The sequence below is a fragment of the Ipomoea triloba genome, chromosome 10 (genome assembly GCF_003576645.1).
Source record: "Ipomoea triloba cultivar NCNSP0323 chromosome 10, ASM357664v1".
Classification (NCBI taxonomy): Eukaryota; Viridiplantae; Streptophyta; class Magnoliopsida; order Solanales; family Convolvulaceae; genus Ipomoea; species Ipomoea triloba.
Window position 1 is genome coordinate 24,596,775 of NC_044925.1, and position 21,766 is coordinate 24,618,540.

At 35.7% G+C, this 21,766-nt stretch overlaps 3 protein-coding genes across 5 annotated transcripts in view; all 3 read right to left on the reverse strand.

Moving 5' to 3' along the window:
* LOC116032316 overlaps window positions 1-3,053 on the reverse strand; it is a 6,054-nt gene extending 3,001 nt beyond the window's left edge. Inside the window, exons 1-3 of the mRNA XM_031274816.1 lie at window positions 1,907-3,053; window positions 599-787; window positions 163-254 (exon numbers count right to left, since the gene is read on the reverse strand). Coding sequence (XP_031130676.1) covers window positions 163-254; window positions 599-787; window positions 1,907-2,548 — 923 coding nt within the window. The 5' untranslated portion in view covers window positions 2,549-3,053. The remainder of the gene's footprint in view (window positions 1-162; window positions 255-598; window positions 788-1,906) is intronic.
* Window positions 3,054-4,722: 1,669 nt separating this feature from the next.
* On the reverse strand, window positions 4,723-11,307 carry LOC116032179. 2 transcript variants are annotated; one of them, XM_031274620.1, is made up of 10 exons: window positions 10,935-11,307; window positions 10,047-10,090; window positions 9,594-9,687; window positions 9,364-9,472; window positions 7,691-8,319; window positions 7,174-7,456; window positions 6,771-7,050; window positions 6,407-6,568; window positions 5,452-5,907; window positions 4,723-5,352 (listed from the first exon to the last, which is right to left on the reverse strand). In XM_031274620.1, the coding sequence occupies exons 1-10, from the start codon at window positions 11,110-11,112 to the stop codon at window positions 5,056-5,058; spliced, it is 2,532 nt and encodes an 843-aa protein (XP_031130480.1). In that variant the 5' UTR covers window positions 11,113-11,307; the 3' UTR covers window positions 4,723-5,055. The 2 variants fall into 2 exon arrangements, with proteins under 2 accessions (XP_031130480.1, XP_031130481.1); XM_031274621.1 differs by having other exon boundaries at window positions 6,407-6,565; window positions 10,935-11,305.
* A 3,580-nt stretch (window positions 11,308-14,887) lies between these two features.
* Window positions 14,888-21,721, reverse strand: LOC116032412 (protein MEI2-like 5). Of its 2 annotated transcripts, XM_031274948.1 has the most exons (13): window positions 21,386-21,721; window positions 19,722-19,875; window positions 19,146-19,606; window positions 18,516-18,674; window positions 18,301-18,417; window positions 18,033-18,184; window positions 17,431-17,522; window positions 17,145-17,309; window positions 16,361-17,024; window positions 16,183-16,267; window positions 16,028-16,096; window positions 15,626-15,805; window positions 14,888-15,488 (listed from the first exon to the last, which is right to left on the reverse strand). In XM_031274948.1, exons 2-13 carry the CDS (start codon window positions 19,843-19,845, stop codon window positions 15,327-15,329), a joined length of 2,430 nt encoding a protein of 809 aa, XP_031130808.1. In that variant the 5' UTR covers window positions 19,846-19,875; window positions 21,386-21,721; the 3' UTR covers window positions 14,888-15,326. The 2 variants fall into 2 exon arrangements, with proteins under 2 accessions (XP_031130808.1, XP_031130807.1); XM_031274947.1 differs by having other exon boundaries at window positions 16,361-17,309.
* Window positions 21,722-21,766: the final 45 nt, after the last annotated feature.

A 21,766-nucleotide genomic window follows, 5' to 3' on the forward strand; every position in this document is an offset into this window, starting at 1 on the left:
GAATTTTTATACTACTTAGACCAACTCAGAGGTGCATACTCGTAACTATAATGATATGAAAGAATGATTATTACCTGTCATCCCAACGTAATTTTTATACTACTTAGACCAACTCAGAGGTGCATACTCGTAACTATAATGATATGAAAGAATGATTATTACCTGTCATCCCAACGTGCTAGGCGGCTGGCTAAATGTGCAATTATCTCATGTACTGTCCTTGGTGTATTATAACAACCAGCAAAAAGAAGTTCCTGGAATGAAGAAATCACGCATACTAGACTATAAGAGTAGAACAATTAAAGTTAATAAAAGACAATAATGATAAAATAGATATTTCTAAATAATCTACAGTCTTCACAAAAAAAAAAAACAAAAAACAAAAAACAAAAAACAAAATAAAAAACAAAAAACAAAACAAAACAAAAAAAAAACAAAAAACAAAAACAAAACAAAAAAAAAAACAAAACAAAACAAAAAGTTAATTAAAACTACGGAGTATAAGATCCAGTGCACATTCTATTTAATGTTTAAACCCAAAAGGCACAAATGATAATGGCCACAGAAACAAGGGGAAAAAGTCCTTGAAAGAGAATACCTGAACTTCTGTAATTCCCAAAACATTCACACCTTTTGCTGATCCTTTGATATGCAAAGCAGTAATTAGAAAGTTCTGAACTTGGAAAGAACGAAGTACAATAGGAATGTCATCTTCATCATGATATGGATCGCCAGCAGATTGCCCCAACAGCTCAAATAATAACCCTCCAGCCACCCTGACTGGAACCTGAACAAATTTAAAGCACATCAAAATGGCACCACAACACCATCTTCAAGCCCCTAAAAGTAATTTCCCTCTATCCCTCATATGATGGCATTGCTTATTTGCTATGTTAAAGAACATGATAAGATCAGAGACTTGATGCCTATGACACTCGGATTTTATGTTGTTAACTTTATAAGTATGCTATTATATATTCTGTAATTTTGTTATCATGGTTTGAAAAATCTCAAATTGAATATATGATTAACAGTATACTTATAGTTCAAGAAGTTTATGAAGGATATTCCTACTCAAGGCAATATTTCTACTTAAGGCAAATAGTTGTCTTTTAGCATAAATTTAATTCAGAAGTTTTATTTGAATATTGTTTTAAAATAATTAATAAATTAAAAAGGAAAGATAAAATCAAGGGTATTTTAGTCTTCACGAAAAGGAACAAATTAGGCACTTTTCTATATAGTATAGACATCCTTCCCAGTTTATGCAATATAGCTTGACATTGACTACACATGGTTTAAGCACTAATAGCAGTTAGAGACCAAGAATGGAATAGCATTTCTAGAAATGGATGTATGTTGAGCCACTTTAAAACATTTTTTACATTGAAATTTGAAGTTATTCTATATCATTTCTTTTCAAGATGATGTATTTTGAAAAGTTGAATAAGAAAACTGGAAAAAGATAGAATCAGGAAGTGAAGACAAAAAAAGTTCCCAAAATGGAAATGTATAACATTCTAAGGCATTCCAAAAGTAAAGCATGGCACATGAGTTGGAATAAAAGGAGTAAAAATTCATTGCCATTCAGAAAATAAAACAGAATAGCATAATGGTCAGGTTAATGCAAGTATCTAACATACTCTGTAGTACATTAGTGCCAAACCAATATATATATAGATAAAGTATGCAATCCATTGGAAATTTTAACATCATCATTGCTGACTACCTCACCTTCAAGGAGAAACCCTCAATGCACAGTAAAGAAGTTATAATTTAAATGTGAGAACCTTCTTAAAAATGCAATATGTTTGTAACCATCATAGAGTTGTGAACTTGTGATATTTCATGAAAGGCATGCAGTTCATCAAGCAAAAGTGGAAAACAAACCAAGAACTCATTCTACCTCATAAAGTAGATGTTTCATCTTTTCACTAATCAGCCGGGTCTCATCTCTTAAAGCATTGCTGATTGCAGGATGCAGCCAATCGGCATTGGTAAGCCATGAATCCACAAAAGGATGACCAGCAGCAACATGACACCACCATATAGGCCCTCCTGGGCGTTCCCAGTAAGGAGCAGCTACATCAGCAACAGTGAGGTCATCTTCACCGTCCCTGAAATCAAACTGCTGACCAGAAAACTCAGCATCCACCTGTACCTTCTGGACAAGTTCTGAAATTCTAGCCCAACCAATAGGAACCCAATGGCTTCCAGCAAGATTATATGTCTCATCCCCAGGGGTATTCTCCTGATTTCCCGGCTCAATAAGAGAGGCAGACTCCAGTAAACTCTCCCCATTTGAACTTTGAGCTGTAGCCTCATTATGCCTTCCATAACTGCATGCTTGAGTTTTACCATCTCTATCATCAGTCTCAGAACGAGATACAGCTTTGGAATAAGATCTCGTCCTGCCTGCTTTGCTTTGTCCTTTTACAAATTCAAATGCACAAATCAATCCATCAATCCACAGTTCACTCCTCGTCACGGTATCTTTACTGTAGTTCCCCCTACGGCTCTCAGGCTTCCTTAGCCTACCTTCACCCATGCTACTGATCACTGTACAAACTACACTCAGAAAAAAACCAGAACAAGCTGCAAATGCCGCAGTATGTATCGAGTGACAACAGGCAACAGAATAGTCTTCCGCCGTCAGCTCAACAACCAGAAATTCCTTCGAGAGACCTCAATCAAACTGCTTCGATAACACCACTAATTGCCGGAAACAATAACTTCAATGGAACGGAAACGAGATCATTCCAGAAGAAGAATATAACTAAAATCGGGAAGAACTACGTATAGAAATGCGGAATTCTCAGACAAAAACAGGAAAATTTTCCATTTTCTGGAATTTATTTCTTCAAATACAAAATCGAAGCGTGGAAATTACCTCACATAATTTCGACTTGCGAGCAGTAATATGCTTGATTGCTTAATTGCCTTCGTACTGCGTAGAGCTTAACCAGCTTAGACTTTAAAGAGAAGCATAATTAAAAGCTACTCGAAACTACACTGCTCACTATCAAGTCGGGATTCCATTTCGTTACACTTCGGACCATACACTTCGAATCTCGCTTTTACACAAAATTACCGAGCTGTAACCAACTGGCAATTTATACCATGTACCATATGTAGTTAACGTATTCTATGTACACAAATAATAATTTATGTGTCTAAGTTAATATCTTATGTGTCATTCAATTTATTTATATGCACATAGAATCGCGTTCGAATGAGTACTGGCCGCCCAGGAGAGAAATGCGGACGAATCACAGCGCGTCACGTGTCCAGAATGTAGTTGCACCTAACGTTATAACTAGGTGCACGTCATGTTATAACTAGGTGCACATAGGTGCACCCAGGTGCATAAATGTTAACAAGGTAAATTACTTGCACCTGCAAGTGAAAATAGGTGCACACGTGCAAGTAAAATGTATTACAAATGCAAGTAAATTGTACAATGAGCATCAATACTAAGTGCACATAATGTTATAACTAGGTGCACTTATTGCTATAACTATGTGCACATAGGTTGCAACCAGGTGCATGAATGTTAACAAAGTAAATTACTTGCACATATGCAAGTAAAATGTATTGCAGATGCAAGTAAAATGTATTACAGGTGCAAGTGAATTGTACAGTGAGCATCAATACTAAGTGCACATAATGTTATAACTAGGTGCACCTAATGTTATAACTAGGTGCAACCTATGTTATAACTAGGTGCACCTAGGTTGCACCCAGGTGTATGAATATTAACAAGGTAAATTACTTGCATTTGTAAGTGAAAGTATTTGCGAAAATAGGTGCATGAATATTAATAAGGTAAATTACTTGCACTTGTAAGTGAAAATAGGTGCGAAAATAGGTGCACTTGTAAGTGAAATTAGGTGCACCAAAGTTCTAGTTATTTACGAAAATGTCACCGCATCATTTTTTTAAAATTGCATCTGATTCATTGATCTGGACACATGGACGGCTGTGGAACGTTCTCATTTTCTACTTGGGCGAGAGTTCGCACGAAAGTGCAACCCTATGCACATAAATGAATAACTGCAAGTATATAATATATCAATTATAAACACATCATTTTTTTATTAGAATTAAGTCCATAGTATAACAATTGTAATCATTTGACAGCTTGTTTGCTTTACAATCCACATATTTAGTCTAGAAGATTGTAACTTAACTTACCCAAGATGGACTTAGTCCATAGTATAACAATTGTAACCATTTTGACAGCTTCTTTGCTTTACAATCCACATATTTAGTCTAGAAGATTGTAAATTAACTTGGAATAGCGGATCAAACTCATGAACTTTGTAAAAGAATCATACTTCTTCTCATGTTTGATTGAATTGATTCTATTGTTTAAAAATAGGAAAGAAAAAAATAAATGTGTTTTATAATTATTAAAAATAAATAAATTTAATGTTATAAAAATAAACAAATAAACATGATAATTAGTACTCCGGAGTATCTGGTAATAAGATAAGAAAGTATCCAACCATAATTAGTCCCTCAAGGCCTCAACTATCATTTACTTTACTCGTTTGGCTTTTAATTGTCATATTTGCCTATTTGGTGCGTCCTTAACTATTAAGTTTACCACATACTTATTGCCACATTTGATTTTGCTGACTAAATCTCCAACTACTTGGCAAAAGATCAAAATGAGAAATTTATAATATTTTTCGACAAGATTTGATTAGAAGGAGCTAATGTGAGAAATAAATAATACTCCGTAATGGAAATGAGGGTGGGGGTTGGAGCAGGATGTTGTTGCATAACTGTTAGGGGGAAGATAAAAAAAATTCAAACAGAAGCACAAGAATCCCACTAACACCAACTTAGCTCGCATATCCCTATACTACATTAACTGATGATATAACGGAAAGAAAACGTAAAATACAACCTCTAAGTACAGGGCAGCAGCCACACAAGCTTTGGGCGTCGAAAATATGAATTATTGCCGCGGCCACAGCTTGAGGGGCGACTTCTTTATCATTACAAACCCTGAAAAACCCGGAGGCACTAGGGAGGGAGGGAGTAAGATTAGTAGCCGTTTTGCCACAGCTGTTGGGATGATGGCTTAGGCTGGACTTGAGCGTTGCCGCCCAACGGGCCGTCTCTAGGGTTCTGCTGCTGGTGGTGGTCCAGCGAGATCCCGGTTTGGGAATGGTAGAAGTTTGGGTTGTAGCCCAAAGATGCGTAGTTTTGAGATGGCTGTTGAACTTGCCGGAAGCCACTGGGTTGCTGGTTTTGCCCCTGGATATTGTAGTATGTATTGGCAGGAGCAGCTGACATTGTTCGGGAGCCATGGCCGTGGAGCCACATACCTGAATTCTCGACCTGGAAGAAAAACAGAGTTTAGAAGCGCCTCAAAATGACAGGAGAATAATCATATTCATCGTAGCAAAACCAAGCACGTGCTAAAATAGAACAGCTTGCCTGTTGAAGAGACATTAAATGGTTGTCCTTGTACTGAGAACTAAGCCCATCATCAATACCCAAAGATGTGCTCGGAGCAGCAGAAGGATTCAACGGGAAGCTCCCAGGAATTGTGCCAGTGTTTCCAAAGGCACCGTATCCTGAAGCAACAGTAGCAGAGTGAGGCAAGCTACTTACTGATACGCTGTTCTTGTAGTTCGGGAGAACTGCTGCCAGAGACTGTTGGTAAGTACTGTTACCAGCAAATGGTTGTTGGAAACCAGGAGGCATATATGTATAGCTCTGATGCATAAAAGGATAGCTAATTATGTTTGCAAAAGGTCCCAAAGGAAGCGTCGGTTGAGAATATGGATGCACAGCAAGGTGTTGCGGTAGAGCAGGCCCTGTGGCAACGTTAGTTCCAGTAAGGGTCTGCTGTGTAGGCTGCGTTGATGAAAAACCAGCAGTCTTCAAAGCCTATTGCATGACAAGACACAACTGGTGAGAACAAAACATAGAACAACAGTTTCTTCTCTATTTAGTTTTTAACTTACAGAGCAACACAGAGTTTCAAAGAATTTGCAGAACTCTGCTATTATCACTTTTAGTTTCCTAACTAGTATTGCTCAAGTTTCAAGGCTTTTGCATGAGCTCAATTAGATTATCATAGTATTGTTTATTGTTTTTGTACTATTATTGGGATTAGTATTAGTTAGACCTGTGTGGAGAAACCTATAAATAGTTAAATACTAAAATAACTCCTTTCATTTTGTTTTACACAACACTCAAACATTAGTAATTTGGTGTAATAAGAATTTATTTTTATTTGTGGGTATTACCCTGCTATTGACATGTGTGACCAACAGCCTTAGTGTGAATGTGGATTTTGTTCGTGAGAACATCATAAACTACAAATCTAAATTCTTTAGATACATACACACATCTATAAAGAGCGAACTTAATAGAGAAACTATACCTCTGGCATGGAAATTGATGAACCACCAACTGATGAAACCGAGTTGCCATATTTTGCAGGCATTGCTTGTGTAGAAAATGGCGAGTATGAAAGATCAGACTCTCTACCAGCATGAACATTTGCTGTCAACAAATTGCTCGGTAAGGAATTACTGTAGCCCTGCTTTGAACCAAAACACCACGGAATAAAGTAGTTATAAGGCAAAGCAAAATACAAAACTTGTCTGACAAGATAGATTGAATTAAAATAATGGAAACACATAGCAAGGTTATCTGCTCAAGTACACAATCTAGCTTAATATATTTTACCCCTTCAAGTCCCAGAGGGGGAAAAAAAAAAAAAAAGAACATTAATAAATGCTCACCATGACATTTGAGAAGGGTGCAAGATTTTGTGTTTGTGAGCTTGTCTGTGATTGACTAAACACCACATTTAACTGTTGAGCATTTTCATAAGTATAACCAGGTGCAGAAGAAGGAAAGCTGTATTGATTGCCATGTGCAACTTCAGAATGTTCCACTTTCAGTATATCTGGTTGGGTATCAGAAGGTGATTCATAATTCCCAGAAATTGCTCCAGTCCTATGGAATAAAATACCATCTTGTTCATTTCTGAGATCCTCATCACCATAGTATTCAGAACTTCTGCAAGTAACAACACCAAAAATTAAAAGAAACATTTTTAATCATTTAACAAGCTAAATGCATAGAGAATACCCTCAAGGAGCCATCAATTGGGGAAAAAAATTATTCCAATTAGGGACATACCCATTGGTCAAGTGCCCAACCGGCGGAGCATCTGCATCTTTAGATTCTTCTTCCACATCCGTATTTGTAGGAGCAGATGCCAAAGCCCCAGGAAAAGTAGCACTAATTCCAGATCCAAAGCTACCAAAGCTCAGGTGTGAACAGTCTGCAGCTTGAACTTGTAGGTGATCTGGAATAACTACAGCAGGTCCATCCCTTTCAGGTGCCACATCTTGCTCCTCCTGTATGCTAAGTTGTTGCAAGTTGGCAGCAGGTAATGAAACTGAGGCATCAGTATCTTCATCTGTAACAAAAGGAAGAGAATTATAACGCAAACATAAGGTGCATACTATGACATATTTCAAAAGCTGAAACTTTAGCAGTTAACACACATGCTTTCATGACAATACCCGCCTTTATGCAACCAAAAAGTAACTACCGTAATCAGCGGCTCACCTCAACTTATGCCAAAATAAATAAGGAAGACCAGCAGAACATATATGTAAATATGTCAAAGAAATTCAGCACACAAACTCACCATCGTCTCCATCAAAACCATGATTATGAGGCGGATACGTATCAAGGCCACTGTCATGAAGAGAAGATGCAGCTGCAGAATTATCCTCCAGCAACTCTCCATTAGGAAGAGAACCAGACACCACCGGACCAGTACCAACACTATCAATGCCATGATCTTCTGCTCCCTGAACCTCATATGACTGGGGATGTTGGTTAGTTTTGTTAAAGGCAGCATGAGATGAATCAGGATGCAGCTGAGAGCTAGGTGGATCTGAGATAGACGGATCGCAAGCAGTTGATGGCTGCTCAATAAGTGGCCACTCATCATTAGTTGAATCAGGTTGAGCAGGAGAAACCCCTGCCTCCAGGTATACCTCTGAAGCTTTAGAAGTGTGATCACCAGAAAACTGCCAATTATGTTCTAATGCACCAGAAGGTCCCTGGGCATGGTTGTAACTGGCATTGACATTTTGCCATGATTCACTTGTACCATTTGGTGCTTTACCATGCGGCTTACCCATCTTAACAATATCAGCCATTGACACTTGACCTGGAAGACCTCCCCAAGCAGGTTGGTATCCAGAAGAATGCTGTGTGGCTGCTGACACACCATCAACGAACTTCTGGTTTTCAGTGCCAGCAGCGTCACTGGAACACAGGATATAAAAGTATTCAGTTGATATTAAATATTAATAAAAATAAAACCAGAATTAGATGCAAAAGATTGAGGAATAGTAAAAAAGGATGTCCAAGATATAAGAATTTAGAAAAAGGTGATCTTATACCCATAATCCATATCAGGTAAATAAGAAAAGAGGAAAGGAACCAGCAAGGACTTGTAAAGCTATATAACAACTCTGATCTACTCCATTTGTCCCTCAAAACTATCTTGCTTACTTTTTTGAATGTCTAATAGAATTGTTGGTGTATAACAATCTTAGTGGATTTATAGGTTAATTTCCAACAATACCCCATTTCAATGATTGAAATTAGTGATAGAGGAAAAGAATATCACATATATGAAAGGCAAGTTAGAACTCTTCAATTAAGTTAATGGCCAATAGCTAATTTAGCTATTGGCCATTAACTTAATTGAAGAGTTCTAACTTGCCTTTCATATATGTGATATTCTTTTTATCATTAAATAAATACAGTTGACTTATCCCTGTATTTTGTATCAAATGCAAATTATTGGGAGACAAAGGAAGTATACCCAAACTCAGAAGCAACCAACTAAGAAAGAGAATGGAAATTGTAAACTTAATATTCTAGACTCCATTGTGTTTGATAATAGATGTATAAGTACACGCAACAACGTAAGAATGGAGGCAAACTATCAAATACTTTATAATACAATGTACATACATAATACATTGGATGGTACCCAAAGAAGGTATGAGCCATTCTTCAAAAATAGAATGTCCATAAGTTAACAGATATAATAAGTGAAGACAATCAGTTACAACAGACACATGTTATCATGCTTATTAGAAGACTTCCACTCAATTTTTAATTGAGGCATATTAACTACTTCTATACACTAATGTGCACCAAAAACGACACCTCTCGGTGATTGAAAATGGCTATAGACATTATCAAGGTGGATATATGATAAATATGAAATCAATCAAATCATTAGCCAAAAAACCCCTGCAATATGCTACACACATTTGGCAATCCAATAAAACTAACCTGATGGTAGGCAGCCGCCTATTTGTAGTACTCCCTGCAGTTCTTGTTGATTTGGTGTTAGTATACCCATTCTCCTTGTATGCATAGGTAGATTTGCCATGTAGTGACTCTGAACGAAAGATTAGGTTGCATTAACAAATGTTGTATAATGTCAAGAACTCATGTCACATGGTAAATCATCAATGTAAATCAATGTCTACAGAAAAGGATAATTTTCAGTATACAAATACCTGACCCACCACGGCCAGCATACCGATCTGCACTGCCCTTGCCACCACGTGAACTACTAGCACCACGTGGCCTAGATTCAGTGGTGTCCTTATTCTGGAAGAAAAAAAAACACAGAGAAGGAACATGATGGCATATAAGACCAAGAGGAAAACAAATACATGCAGCCTTTAACAAGGGATGTAAAGAAATTCAATATGTAGCCTGGAATCATAGAAAAAGCATAGAAAAGCTCCAAGCACAGTTATTTTCATTGACACAAGCAGGATTTGAAATTTCATTTCACAAACATTCTTGTCATGAAAGCACCAAAACTCTAGTGATTTTCCATCCCTTGTATAGATCATAGAAATCATCCAAGTAACATAGAGCAGCATTATGGTAAACCAAGAAAAAAGAGCATGAGCTAAACAAAGAATTTCTTTAAGCATTATGCTTCCAGAACAGCCACGCACCTCTTTTCTTTTATCTCGCTTGCTCTTCACCTCATGAAAAGGATCTAAACAATCAGTAACATTGGATTAGAAAGGATAAAATAGTTGCCAAGACACCTATTCATGGTGATGCAAAACTCCAACTAATAATACTATTGAAAAAAATACACAATATTGCATAAGAGAAGCACAACATTCTCAAAGGTTCAAACAAAATTGTGATGGTATGTAGACTAAAATGAAGATACAGCCACGCAAGCAGCAGTCTCTTGGTGATGTCATGACAAATCTTTTGCTATTATTAAAATCCAAAATAATAGAATAAAAATCAACTAATGCACACATAAATTATATTAATGTATTTTATATACTGCAATTAACTGCCAGAAGATCGTTTAGGTTTCACATATTCACCAGACAACTAACAACTTTCACAATAAATCTTGGCCAAGTATTAACTCCAGTACTCCACAAAGCTGGGACAGATCAAGAGATAGCAAAAGCCAAAAGGTATTAAGCAATACAAAACTCAGCATTCCTCAGCCAATTAGGAGAAACTGAAAGCTCCAACCTTTTTTTATCTTGTTTGACATCAACAAAAATAAACACCTGTCTTTGACTAAGAATAGTTTTTTGCTAATGAGCCTAAAAGGGTTTTTTTTTTTTTGGGGTATACAAAACAAAATTCCAAAAACAAATTGAAGAGGAAAGGACACTATCTGGAGGTTTTCCATTTAACGAAACAATTACTACACTCAACATCAACCAGAGGGGGAAAAAAGAGGAAAAATCATGCACAGAGCCTCAAAATATATAAAGACCAATAATCCTAAATCGCAAAAGATATCATTATTATGCAACAGAGAAACAAAGGCTATAGCTTTTAGGGCTTTTTGGTGAAGGAGAGACCTTGAGAGAGGAGCCTATTGACGGCTTCGTTAGGGTCCATATTACACTCTTTAAGAGCGGCGTAGATCTCAGACTCGGGATAGTTTCTCACTATCTCCTTCAAGCTCTCCACTATCTTACGCGACCCCGACGGAATCATCGCCACTCCGCCACCATTGTTACTGCCTCTGCTACTCATCCTTCCCTTTCTCCTTCTCCCTCTAAAAAGAGCAGTAGTATATATATGTATATATATACCTTCCTTTAGATCTGTTGCCGATGCTTTGCTCTCCTCTCTTTCTCTCTTTTCTCTCTTTATAATCGCACTCGAAGACACGAACAGTGAGAACTTTCCTCCATCTCTCTTCTCTCTCTATATATGTATGTATAGAAATAGAATCCGCTGCAAAGAGGGACACCCCACCCCCACCAAGGCCAAATTGCCAAAACCCTCATTAATTAAATTTGTTTATCTTTCCACTTTTAAAACCTTCTTTTTTTCTTTTTCTTGGGGGATTTTAGTCTTTTAGAATTTTTACCATTATTATTCATAAATTTTATTTTATATAAGATATTTACGGGCCAAGCACATTGTGCTTAGTTGGCACCTATCTCCCTCTTCTTGGGGTGATTTAATTGTATTTTTTACCCAAATACTTGTTGAATTTTAATTAATTTAAAAATAAATTATTGCGTAAAAGAAATTAACATAACATTTTTTTCTTATTCATAATATTCAAAATAATTGGTAACTTATCACGAAAAAGGTAACTGAATGGATGAAACATAGTTCTCACAATAAAATATCGCGACATAATTAAGTTGCTGAGCTTTAAAGTAGTATTCTTAAAGCGTGTTTTAGAATACATATTATATTAGGAACTATACTAATTAAACTTTATTGCCGATTGAACTAGTAAGTTGAGCTCGTGTAGGCATCACTATTCCTTTCTTTATTCTATTTGAATATGTAGCGGAAATGTTACTCTATTTTTTATTATTAGAGAAACCCGCAATCACTATTCGAGAGATGGCAAAGATAAACCTAACTCTTATTGTAATATAACTTACAAATCACAATGAGAAGCAAATCAGATTAAAAAAAAATGATGTGAAGAGTTCAATCAATAAAATATTGACAAAAATAAAATTCGTGACTTTTTTAGTATGAGAATCATACTTTATATACTCGTAATATTATACTGTTACTCTTTTAGATGACGTTTGGTAATCAGAGAAATTTGAACTTTTCTAAAAACTAAAAGTTGAAAAAAATTACTCACATCTGCTACAATCTTTGCCTAAAGTCCAGGTCAATTAAGAATCTAATTGCATGATATTAATGAAAGTAAATTTCACATAGGGTATGAATCTTTTCCCGGGTAACTGGGAATATGTTGGATTTGTTTTTTAAACATTTTAAGTGGTTATTTGTGATACAAATATATGTGGTGTCCACTTGCAATTTGCATCGTGTCAAATTTGATTTGAGTTCTTCTAAGTTAGAAAAAAATTGACATATTGTACATTCAAAATGGATAGTAGATAATTGAGAAATTAAGTATTAAAGTAAACCCATTTGAATTGAAAATTTTTGAGATGGAAATGCTTGAAAGTAACATTTGTCTCGCATTAAAAATGTAAAGTGTGTTTACACTAGTATATATAAAAATCACTTTTTAAGGAGTTTGAATTATATAGTACAAATGCTTTATGATCTCTCACCACTATGATTGGGGGATTATCAAATTAGATTTATTTGTCATTTTAAATGCTATGATTCTATGATCTCCTATATATACATAGTGTTCTGGCAAATTTTCACAACGATTTGAAAACTCGTTTTCTTCTCATACGCTGTCAATTCTCTCTAAAAAATCAATGCACACACATTCCGAAATCTTGTGTGTTCATCTTATTGTTCAAAGTTCACTAAAGGTAATTTAGTTTGAGTGCTCAAATTATTTTACTATAATATATTTTATCTTGAGAGATTGATTCTACAACATTCCTAACACCCCATGAGGTAGCAAATCGGCTTTAAATAAAATATGTTTACATACGACTTGAATTTGTCTTAATTGCGTTCATTTTTTTGTGTGTTTTGTGATTATTGTCACATAAATTATATATATCCCATTATTTTATATTTTGTTTAATATTTGATCAAATCGACTTAATCGCTACATAGTCTACTAAACTTATTCAATTATGTAATTATTATTTTTGATGTCAAATTAAAAATCTCTTATATATATATTGTCTCTTTCATTTAGTATTATCGAGTAATTTATACTCAAATATATGGTGCATGTATCTTCTTTTTAAATTTTATTTACTATATATATTCGGATAGAATTTGCATATCTTGTTTGTAACATGGTCTCTGCGAAGGATAACAATGATATATTGCGGAGTACTATATTGGAGGTTTTAAAAAATTTCTTAAGAAAGTTTGAATAAACAAAACATTTTATTTAATTTTCTAAGTAATTTAATTTATTATATTTTCATGTAATACCAGATATGTTAATTATTTTAAAAAATTATTCACATCAAATAAATTGAATATTACTGTAATAGGTTATACCCGTTGGCCATTAGCTCCTGACCGATGAATATTGCAGGTAAAGAGAAAAGAAATACAGAGACAACAAAGAATAGGGAGAAAAATATTTTCATTCCATCCAACATGTATATGCTACAAGGGACATATATATAATACAAACAATAACAGAAAGATATAATAGATACATAAATACAAAAACAGTTACAATCGTTATATATTTTATAATAATGTCCCCTACTTAATATTATTTATAACAAATATAAGTATTTTCCTAATAATATAATTAATGATAAAATATCAAATATCCTCTTAAATAATACTCCGTATATAATTTTTCTTTAAAGACAATTTGGGTAAAGTTAATGTTGTGGTCCAGGCGCCGCATGTTGGAGTTGGGAAATGGGAAGGGTTAAAATGTGCTTATCCGGAAAGAAGAGGGAAGGGCTAAAATGTGCTTATCCGGAAAGAAGAAATTATAAATTAATATTAATTGATGCAGTTGTAATTATTGGTGGAGTCCAACAATTTTGAAAGGCTTTGGCACGCAGCGTTCAATAAAGCGGATGACCAACTCAGACCAGAAAAAGGACGCATTTTTGTTTCGGGTTAGATTTGGATTAAATGGTACCCTCTTTTCATGGGCTTCAACTCGTATGGGCAGTTCGTAAAATTTGAGAAGAAAAATCAAGAATTGAATCTCAGCAATAATAATGCAGGAGCAATATTTTAAAGTGAGGGACTCATTGTGCGCAGTAAACAAAGTCTAGCCTTTGCGCTCTGAGCACATTCCCTATATTTTGCAGTGCAAAACATGATCTTAGTTATCTAGAGAATCGTGTTGTCTTGACTCCAACATTAGATGTGGTGATTAAGACTGTGTAATGGAACTAAGCTAATTGTTACCAGAATGGCAGATCATGTTTTGGAAACTAAAATTATGTGCGGGAGTAATGCAAGAACCAAGGTTTTAGTGTCGCAGATGTCTTGATGCTATCACTTGCGATTGCAATAAATAAAAGTCAAGATTAAACGTTGTCTTTAATCATAGTTAAATGTACGTAGCACTTTCAATAGTAAGTAATCTAATGGGATTAAAAAATTTGATGTGGGGGATAATGGACAATCTTTGAGTACAATTAAAAATATTATATACAAAGAAGTTTTCAATAATGTGTAATAGGCTTTCAGTGTTAATTGTTAGTAAATAATTTGTTCCATTTACGGAAAATAAAGATATTTGCTGAATGATCTTCATCATCAGCTCTTGATTAACAATGCCAATGGAGTTGATGCCTTGACCATTAGTTAGCTTTGCGCTCCATCCAAAAAGACTAGAACCACTTCTAGTGCATCCATTTTTGAAACTTAAATCATGACCTTGTGACTAAAAAAAAAAACTCAAATGTAAGCGAAGATTAAACCTTCCACAAGTTTGTTAAAAAGCTATTACATCAATACTCGACACAATAATCCAAACACACCCCTTTGATTCAAGATTTAAAACACTAAATCAAAAGTTAGTATATGAACTATACAATTCAGAATGTGCTTGGTTCAGAAAAGCAAAAAGATTCCAAAAACTATACCCTTCCTTCACCTAACAACACAGCAGGGATGCAATTGACCAAATCCTAATTTGCAAAATGATCTCAAAATGTCATAAATATCAACTTCCCTAGGAATCAGGCATTGATGCTGCACCAGTCAAAATCACTTCTTCCCCAGAAAGCATTCTATCAGTACAACAACAGGTTGGTTTCCAAAAAACACACTGCAGTCCTAGTCCCTTTTAGCTGATCTAATCCTATATTTTTCTACATATATTCCTACAGCAATCACCTGGTTTAGCTTATGTTAAGGTGCCTTCTGCCCTCTGTTAGCACTTCTCCGCTTTTTTCAATTGAACTATCCTCTGGCGAGATGCCAGTATAACCGGATAACTTTGATTCATTTGATCGATGGACTTGAACACTCAAACTACTAGAAGAACGATGCTCCTGGACAATCTGCACGCACATCAGCAAATGTGATTCCTTACTCTCCAAAAGTTATGGCGTGATATTTCATCTTCGTGATCATTGTGAAGAAACCAATAAATTTATACATTGATAGTCATAAGAGAAAGAAGGTTAGCTGTTCTTGCCTGATTACTAGAGTCTGAGCTTTCTGGATGGAAAAGAAGGGGCCTACAGCGCTTATCTTCATTCATCAAGCTTGAGTTCTGGAAGTGGCCTACAAGGGCTTCCTTACCCTGAATTCGAGCATATGCCAACAAAGTCACTTTCTCGCTATTGAACTTCTCCCACTTCTTTCCATTAAATGCCTGCCCGATTACAAATTTAATTGATAAACTATCAATGCATCAAACTTAAAATGATAATATGTACTCGGAGAAGGAATAAAAGATAATGATGTGTGTTAGAGCTGATTTGTTAAAACCATAAAAGTTACCTAAACTAAATAACTTCAGAATTAATGACCCATTGAGAAAAATGGATATACTAGAAGAATATATAAACATGCCAAATAGTTCATAGAAACGGACCTCAAAAAGTGGTATAATGAGTGATGGAGACAACATGTTTATGAATGCATAGCCCACGTTGCACTTGTTCTGTATCACAAGCAAGATTTCTTATCAGATCTTTTATAACAGGAATTACATATAAACATCTTCACAAGTAACTGTAACCCAATGACCTTAAAATCAATGGGCAAATACAGGAAGTCAAAACTGCCCTTGTGATGTTCATCAATAGCCGCCAGCAACATCTTGGAGGTGTACCTGGAGGAAGGCACTTATAAATCATGTCACTAGTCACTACTACTTAAATTGGATAGAATGAGCAAAGAAATAGTTTTAGGACATTTGCTTTACTTGTTTGGGATATTCTTTATCATTAAAGTAGTCCGAGTATCTTCGCCACTTCTAATCTTATCCAAGTCAAGCTGAAACTTTTTGTTATCAATTTGGTTGCCATTAACCTCTTCATGCTGAGAATGGACATGTTCAGTCAAAACCTTGAAGTCAGTGGCTGTAGATCCTGGGAAATAAGCATTGGCAGGGAATACAGGACTTGGCCTTTGAGAAGACATTATATTTAATCGAGGAGAACCATATGACATACTTCCAGAAAAGGAAACACCGGAATTTGATGCACCACGAGGACCAGCATTCATTGTATAACTCTTGTCATTGTGGCCCATACCTATGCCACTGAAGGCGCTCAAATGTGAGGCCTCTAATGAATCAGGGAAGAAAGCTAAGTGCCTTTCAACAGGAAGACTGGATGGAGCAGAACCAGCATGATGAGGATGGTTGTGGTGTTGAGATGAATTGAGGAAAGATCCATGGTGATTTGGGGATGGAAACCAGTGTTCCTGTCCATTAGATATAAAAGCATGCCCCATAGGTTGTGCTTGCCAGGAAGAATTACTATAGTCAGAATGCACCTTCGGACTTCCCCAAAGAAATTCTTGTCCAGATAGTGTTTCGATAACCGAACCATTTGAACTAGAAGCACCATAAGACGACCTTGGACCTGAATACCAATTCAACTTTGGTTCAGGAAAAGAATGAGGTTGTTGGATTGAAGCTCCAAAGTTTGAATTTCCATTATTTGATAGGTGTTCTGTAAGACCACCCCTTGCTTGATCCTTACCAATAGGTGCAACCCTTGTAGAGTTAAATCCTTGAGGATGTAAAAGTGAAGCTAATCCATGTAAGTTACTGTTAGTTGTAGGACTCAAGGATCTAATACCAGGGGAATTGCTGGGATTATGCACAAAGCCATGTCCTATAGGGCTGCCAAACTTTGGCCAGTTACCTGGCACAGAAATGGTAAACCATCTTCTCAGGCAAACAGCAGTTAGAAGTAATGATACTCCGTAATAAATAAGAAAATATTTATGCAGCATTTATAGTGATGGAACTTATTAAAAGTTTACCTGGTGGAGAAATGCCAATTACAGAACCCATTTGGTGTGTGAAACTGCGACATTCATCTTGTTCAAGATCTTGATTTAGTTGCAACATAAGACTAGAATTGGAATGCAAAAGCAATTAAAGATTTAAAACTACATAAATTAATCAAGAAATAGTTTAACAATAACTGGTAAGCAAAAAGCATAACATGGATTTACTCCATTTTCATCTTTGACACTTGTAAAATCAAAATACAAACAAATCAAATTCCATTGAAGCACCACCATCTTATTCTCAAAATGAATATTTTGTATGTTTTTGTCTTATTTAACTACTTTTCTCCCTTTTGTATTATTCATTATCATTCTAAAAGGCCTATGAAAGGCAAGACCTACAGATGGTGTTCACAACATAACTGGAAATATTCGCAGAAACCTTGCTCAGGTATTTGTTCTTGACACTGAAATCATTTTCTATTGGTTTAATATTTTCCAACCATCTACTTTCCATCTTTCTCTTTTGTTATACCCTCGTATGTAAAAGAGCTGCTCATGATTTTAGACATGCATTAAAACAGAATTTATAAATAAGAAAAACAACATATCTAAAAAGCAAACTACATTACTTTCGACGAGTTCCACCCGGGCGACTAGGTTCAAGCTTTATACGTTTCCCAGCTATATCACTCCTATTTAAGGATCTAAGAGCAGCTTCTGCAGCTCTGACATCATAGTACTCAATGAACTTGTGGTGCCTCTTGTGCGGTGTTTCCCTAATCTGTTTTAAAAAGCAGATAGCATTTTTTCATATATACCAATCCACTCCATAAAGTAGTTGACTGGCCAAGAGAAACACAAAAGTAAAGCATAAATGAAAATGGAATAGTCTCTTACCTCTTTGATCTCACCATAAGATCCAAATATTTGCAGGAGATCATCATTTGAAACTGATGGATCCAAATTAAAAATGACTAGGGTTCCTTGATTCATATCTTTTTCCGATGGGTTATCCTGATAACGAAGAGATAGAGTGAGAAGAGATGAGAAAACACAAACAGCTTAAGTGCTCAGGCCTCAGTGTAATCTTTAGCAGCAAATAACTCATTAACCTTGGGAATTGAGAAATGAATGTCCAGTTTTCTTCTCCGCAGTGGTTTATTCTGTAACGCTCGCATTGCAGTTCGAGCAGCACGAATATCATAGTAGGATATCATTACAAATCCCCTATGCTTACAAGCAGTATACATAGTTCTGATATCGCCATATTGCTACAAGAAAAAAAAATGCCCGAAAAGGCCAAAACAATTTAAAGCTGCTAGAGACTTAGCCCATTGGCAATATGACCCGGTGGTGGGAGAGTTAACATGACTATAAATAAGGTGACCAATTTACTCCAATAAGTAGCTTGCTGAATTAGAAAATGCACCAGCTTTTACAACTCACCACAGGAAAAGAAAGAAATTGACTGCACCCCCCCCCTCTCCTCTTGACCACTTCATCACAAGTTTGCCCATTAACAATTGTGCATTTCATATTAGGGGCTCAAACTTGTCTATCCAAAGAAAGAAATATAAACAGAACAACATAAGTTGCAAGAAAAATCAAGACCTTTATGAAACTACATGATGCCAAAGCACAAGACAGCGTGGATAGACTCATAAAAAGAGACCATAAAATCATTATTAAAAAAATAAAAGAAGTACGGAGTAATATTTAAAGTTTGGAGTAATTAAAATTACCTCAAAGAGGGTTCTAAGTTCGGAATCCTCAACATTGCTGTTGATGTTACGAACAAATAATGTTCTCGAAGGATGCTCCCCAAGAGGATGTTCTCCAGTAATTGCTACCCCTCCACTGGAAAGTCCGCAATGAGCCACTCCAGTTGTATCTGAAAGAGTTATCCTTGATGCACCCATGGTTAGATTTTCCCGAGGAAAATCAGATTCCAGTTCTAGTCCTCCTCCATTGCCAAAAATATCATATTCTTCCAAGTCATCACTGCAGTTTTGAAACTCCCCAATGTCAAAACCATCCATTACGCCAGATAAAAGTGCATCCTCATCATCAGGAAGCAAGCACCTGATGGGATCACTTATATTATCTCCAAGCAAGTCATTACTCTCCACTACTTGGTGAATTTTCTTCAAGCTGTAGGCATCATCACTGGATTCACATCCATGTTCCGCCTCACTCAAGTTCACTATAAATCCAAGAAAGTTAAAGTTGATGAGTGCATTACTAAAGGAAAAAGGTACGTAAAAATTATGTAAAAAAAAAAAAAAAAAAAAAAAAAAAGAAGAAAAAAAGGTGCATACATCTCTCATGAGAAAGAACAGGCAGTGAGCTCGAGAAAAGTGAAGCATCGGTTGAAGTATCAAAACAATCTGATCCAGAACAGGTTCTCCACGCAGTGCTTCCCTTTTCCTTGGATGTACTCATAGTTAAAATCGCCAAGGTCCTACACCGGTCCTACATCATTATTTAGTTGAACTATCAATCACCAAGAAACTATCATTTCTGAGAATTTGGCAATTAAATATACTCTAAAATTTCTACACCATTATCATTTTCTGTCAAAACATTTGACCTTAAAAAGCACTACTATCAAGCAAAAAATGAAAAAAGTCATCTGGCTAAGGGGGGAGCATACAGTCTCAAGAAATAAATGATGCTTCACAAATATGTTAAGCAAAAGAATACAACGATATTTTCCAGTGTACAAGTGTATAGGGTATTAATCGTCGACAGAAAAACTAATGCATTTATTTCTCAAAAAAGCTGGCTGGCACTGCACCACATAGCAGTTCTACTGCCCATCATTAACCATGCAGCTTAGTGGATCCTCCAGGCTCCAGCTGCAAGCTCTTTAGACCAACGCAAAAAGACAAAGATAATTACTCTTCACTAGTTGCACCAAATCAGTTAGCAATCAAATAGACAGAGAAATTTTAAACAAAATATATGTCGAGACAAAAATAGGTTTAGCCTATGATGTATAATGTATGGAAAATGACAAGTTAAAAATATGTGTGTTTTTATTGCTCCAAGCAAATATTGATTCCTTTAAATGAACATGCATATTTTATCTCTATATGCATAATAAATTAGCCAATGATGTCTACTAGCCATATACCCAGGACCAAGTTAACTAGTCAACCTCTCCACAGAAATAAGACAACTTGTTAAAACAAGAACACAATGTAACTCCATATCTCCGTGACCATAGAAAACATTGTTCCAAGATGTGCAATTACTTATCTCCAAGAATTGATAACAATCCACCAACCACCGCAAGGTAATTCAACATAGTCTATACGAGATGACACTTATCTCCATGGTTAAAGACTCGAGTCCATTCTATACGAGATGATTGTCATTACCACCACAATGGACTTCAATGTAGTCTATGCTATAATAATAGATAATAGTTATATCTGCAGAATAAACCAACAAACTACGGAGTAAAACATAGAACATCCAAGTGCGAACACATGTATTCCATAATGGAGATGAATAAAACTTCACCATCAAAGTACTTTCTAGCTAAAACAACAATCACACACCAGAGCTCTTATAGAAATTCTGAAGATATATTTAACTAATAAAAGGAACAAGCTATAACCTACCTTCATACTAAAAAAGGTAAATAATTATAGCCATGATAAGCAATCAAAAGTATACTTAAAAAGGGAAATTATTATAACCATGATGATAAGAAATCCAACGTTTATAAGCAGTGAATGACAATCAGATTTAATCATTATATGTCCAATTGAAGAAGAAAAATCGCCAGTACCAAAATTTCAGAAAAAAACTCGAGAATCAAAAAGGAGTAGCGCCATGCGGAGTCAACTACATGTTACTTTCTCTTGTCCATAACAATGATATATGCATAATACATGTAAACACGGCGTAATACATAATCATCGTGTGCGTGTATGTATATAATGCATTACTCGGCTAAGCTCGACCTCAATACCTTGAAATCAGTTAACTGCAGGAATTTAGAAGCTAAGAGAGTTGAAAGCAGGGCGTGAATCCACACGAGAACTGCAAGCTTTCCACCTCTGATCAGGGGAGAAAGCCAGGGAAAGAGACAATGCGCCTTCAGAGTACCATATACGTTCTTCCCGGCTCTTCTCTTTTGTATATTTCCCCTCAATCACAATGAAGAAGAAATTCTATGACTTGTATCCTTACGTATACGCTCGCACATACATTAATTGAGATATGCAGATATATATATAGAAAGAGACAGAGGATTGTTGAGGAAGGAAGAAATGGAAGAGAGAGAAAGGGAGAGAGAGAGAGAGGGAGATTGGAGGAGGGTTAATTCAATTGGATTTAGCTGTGTTTAAGA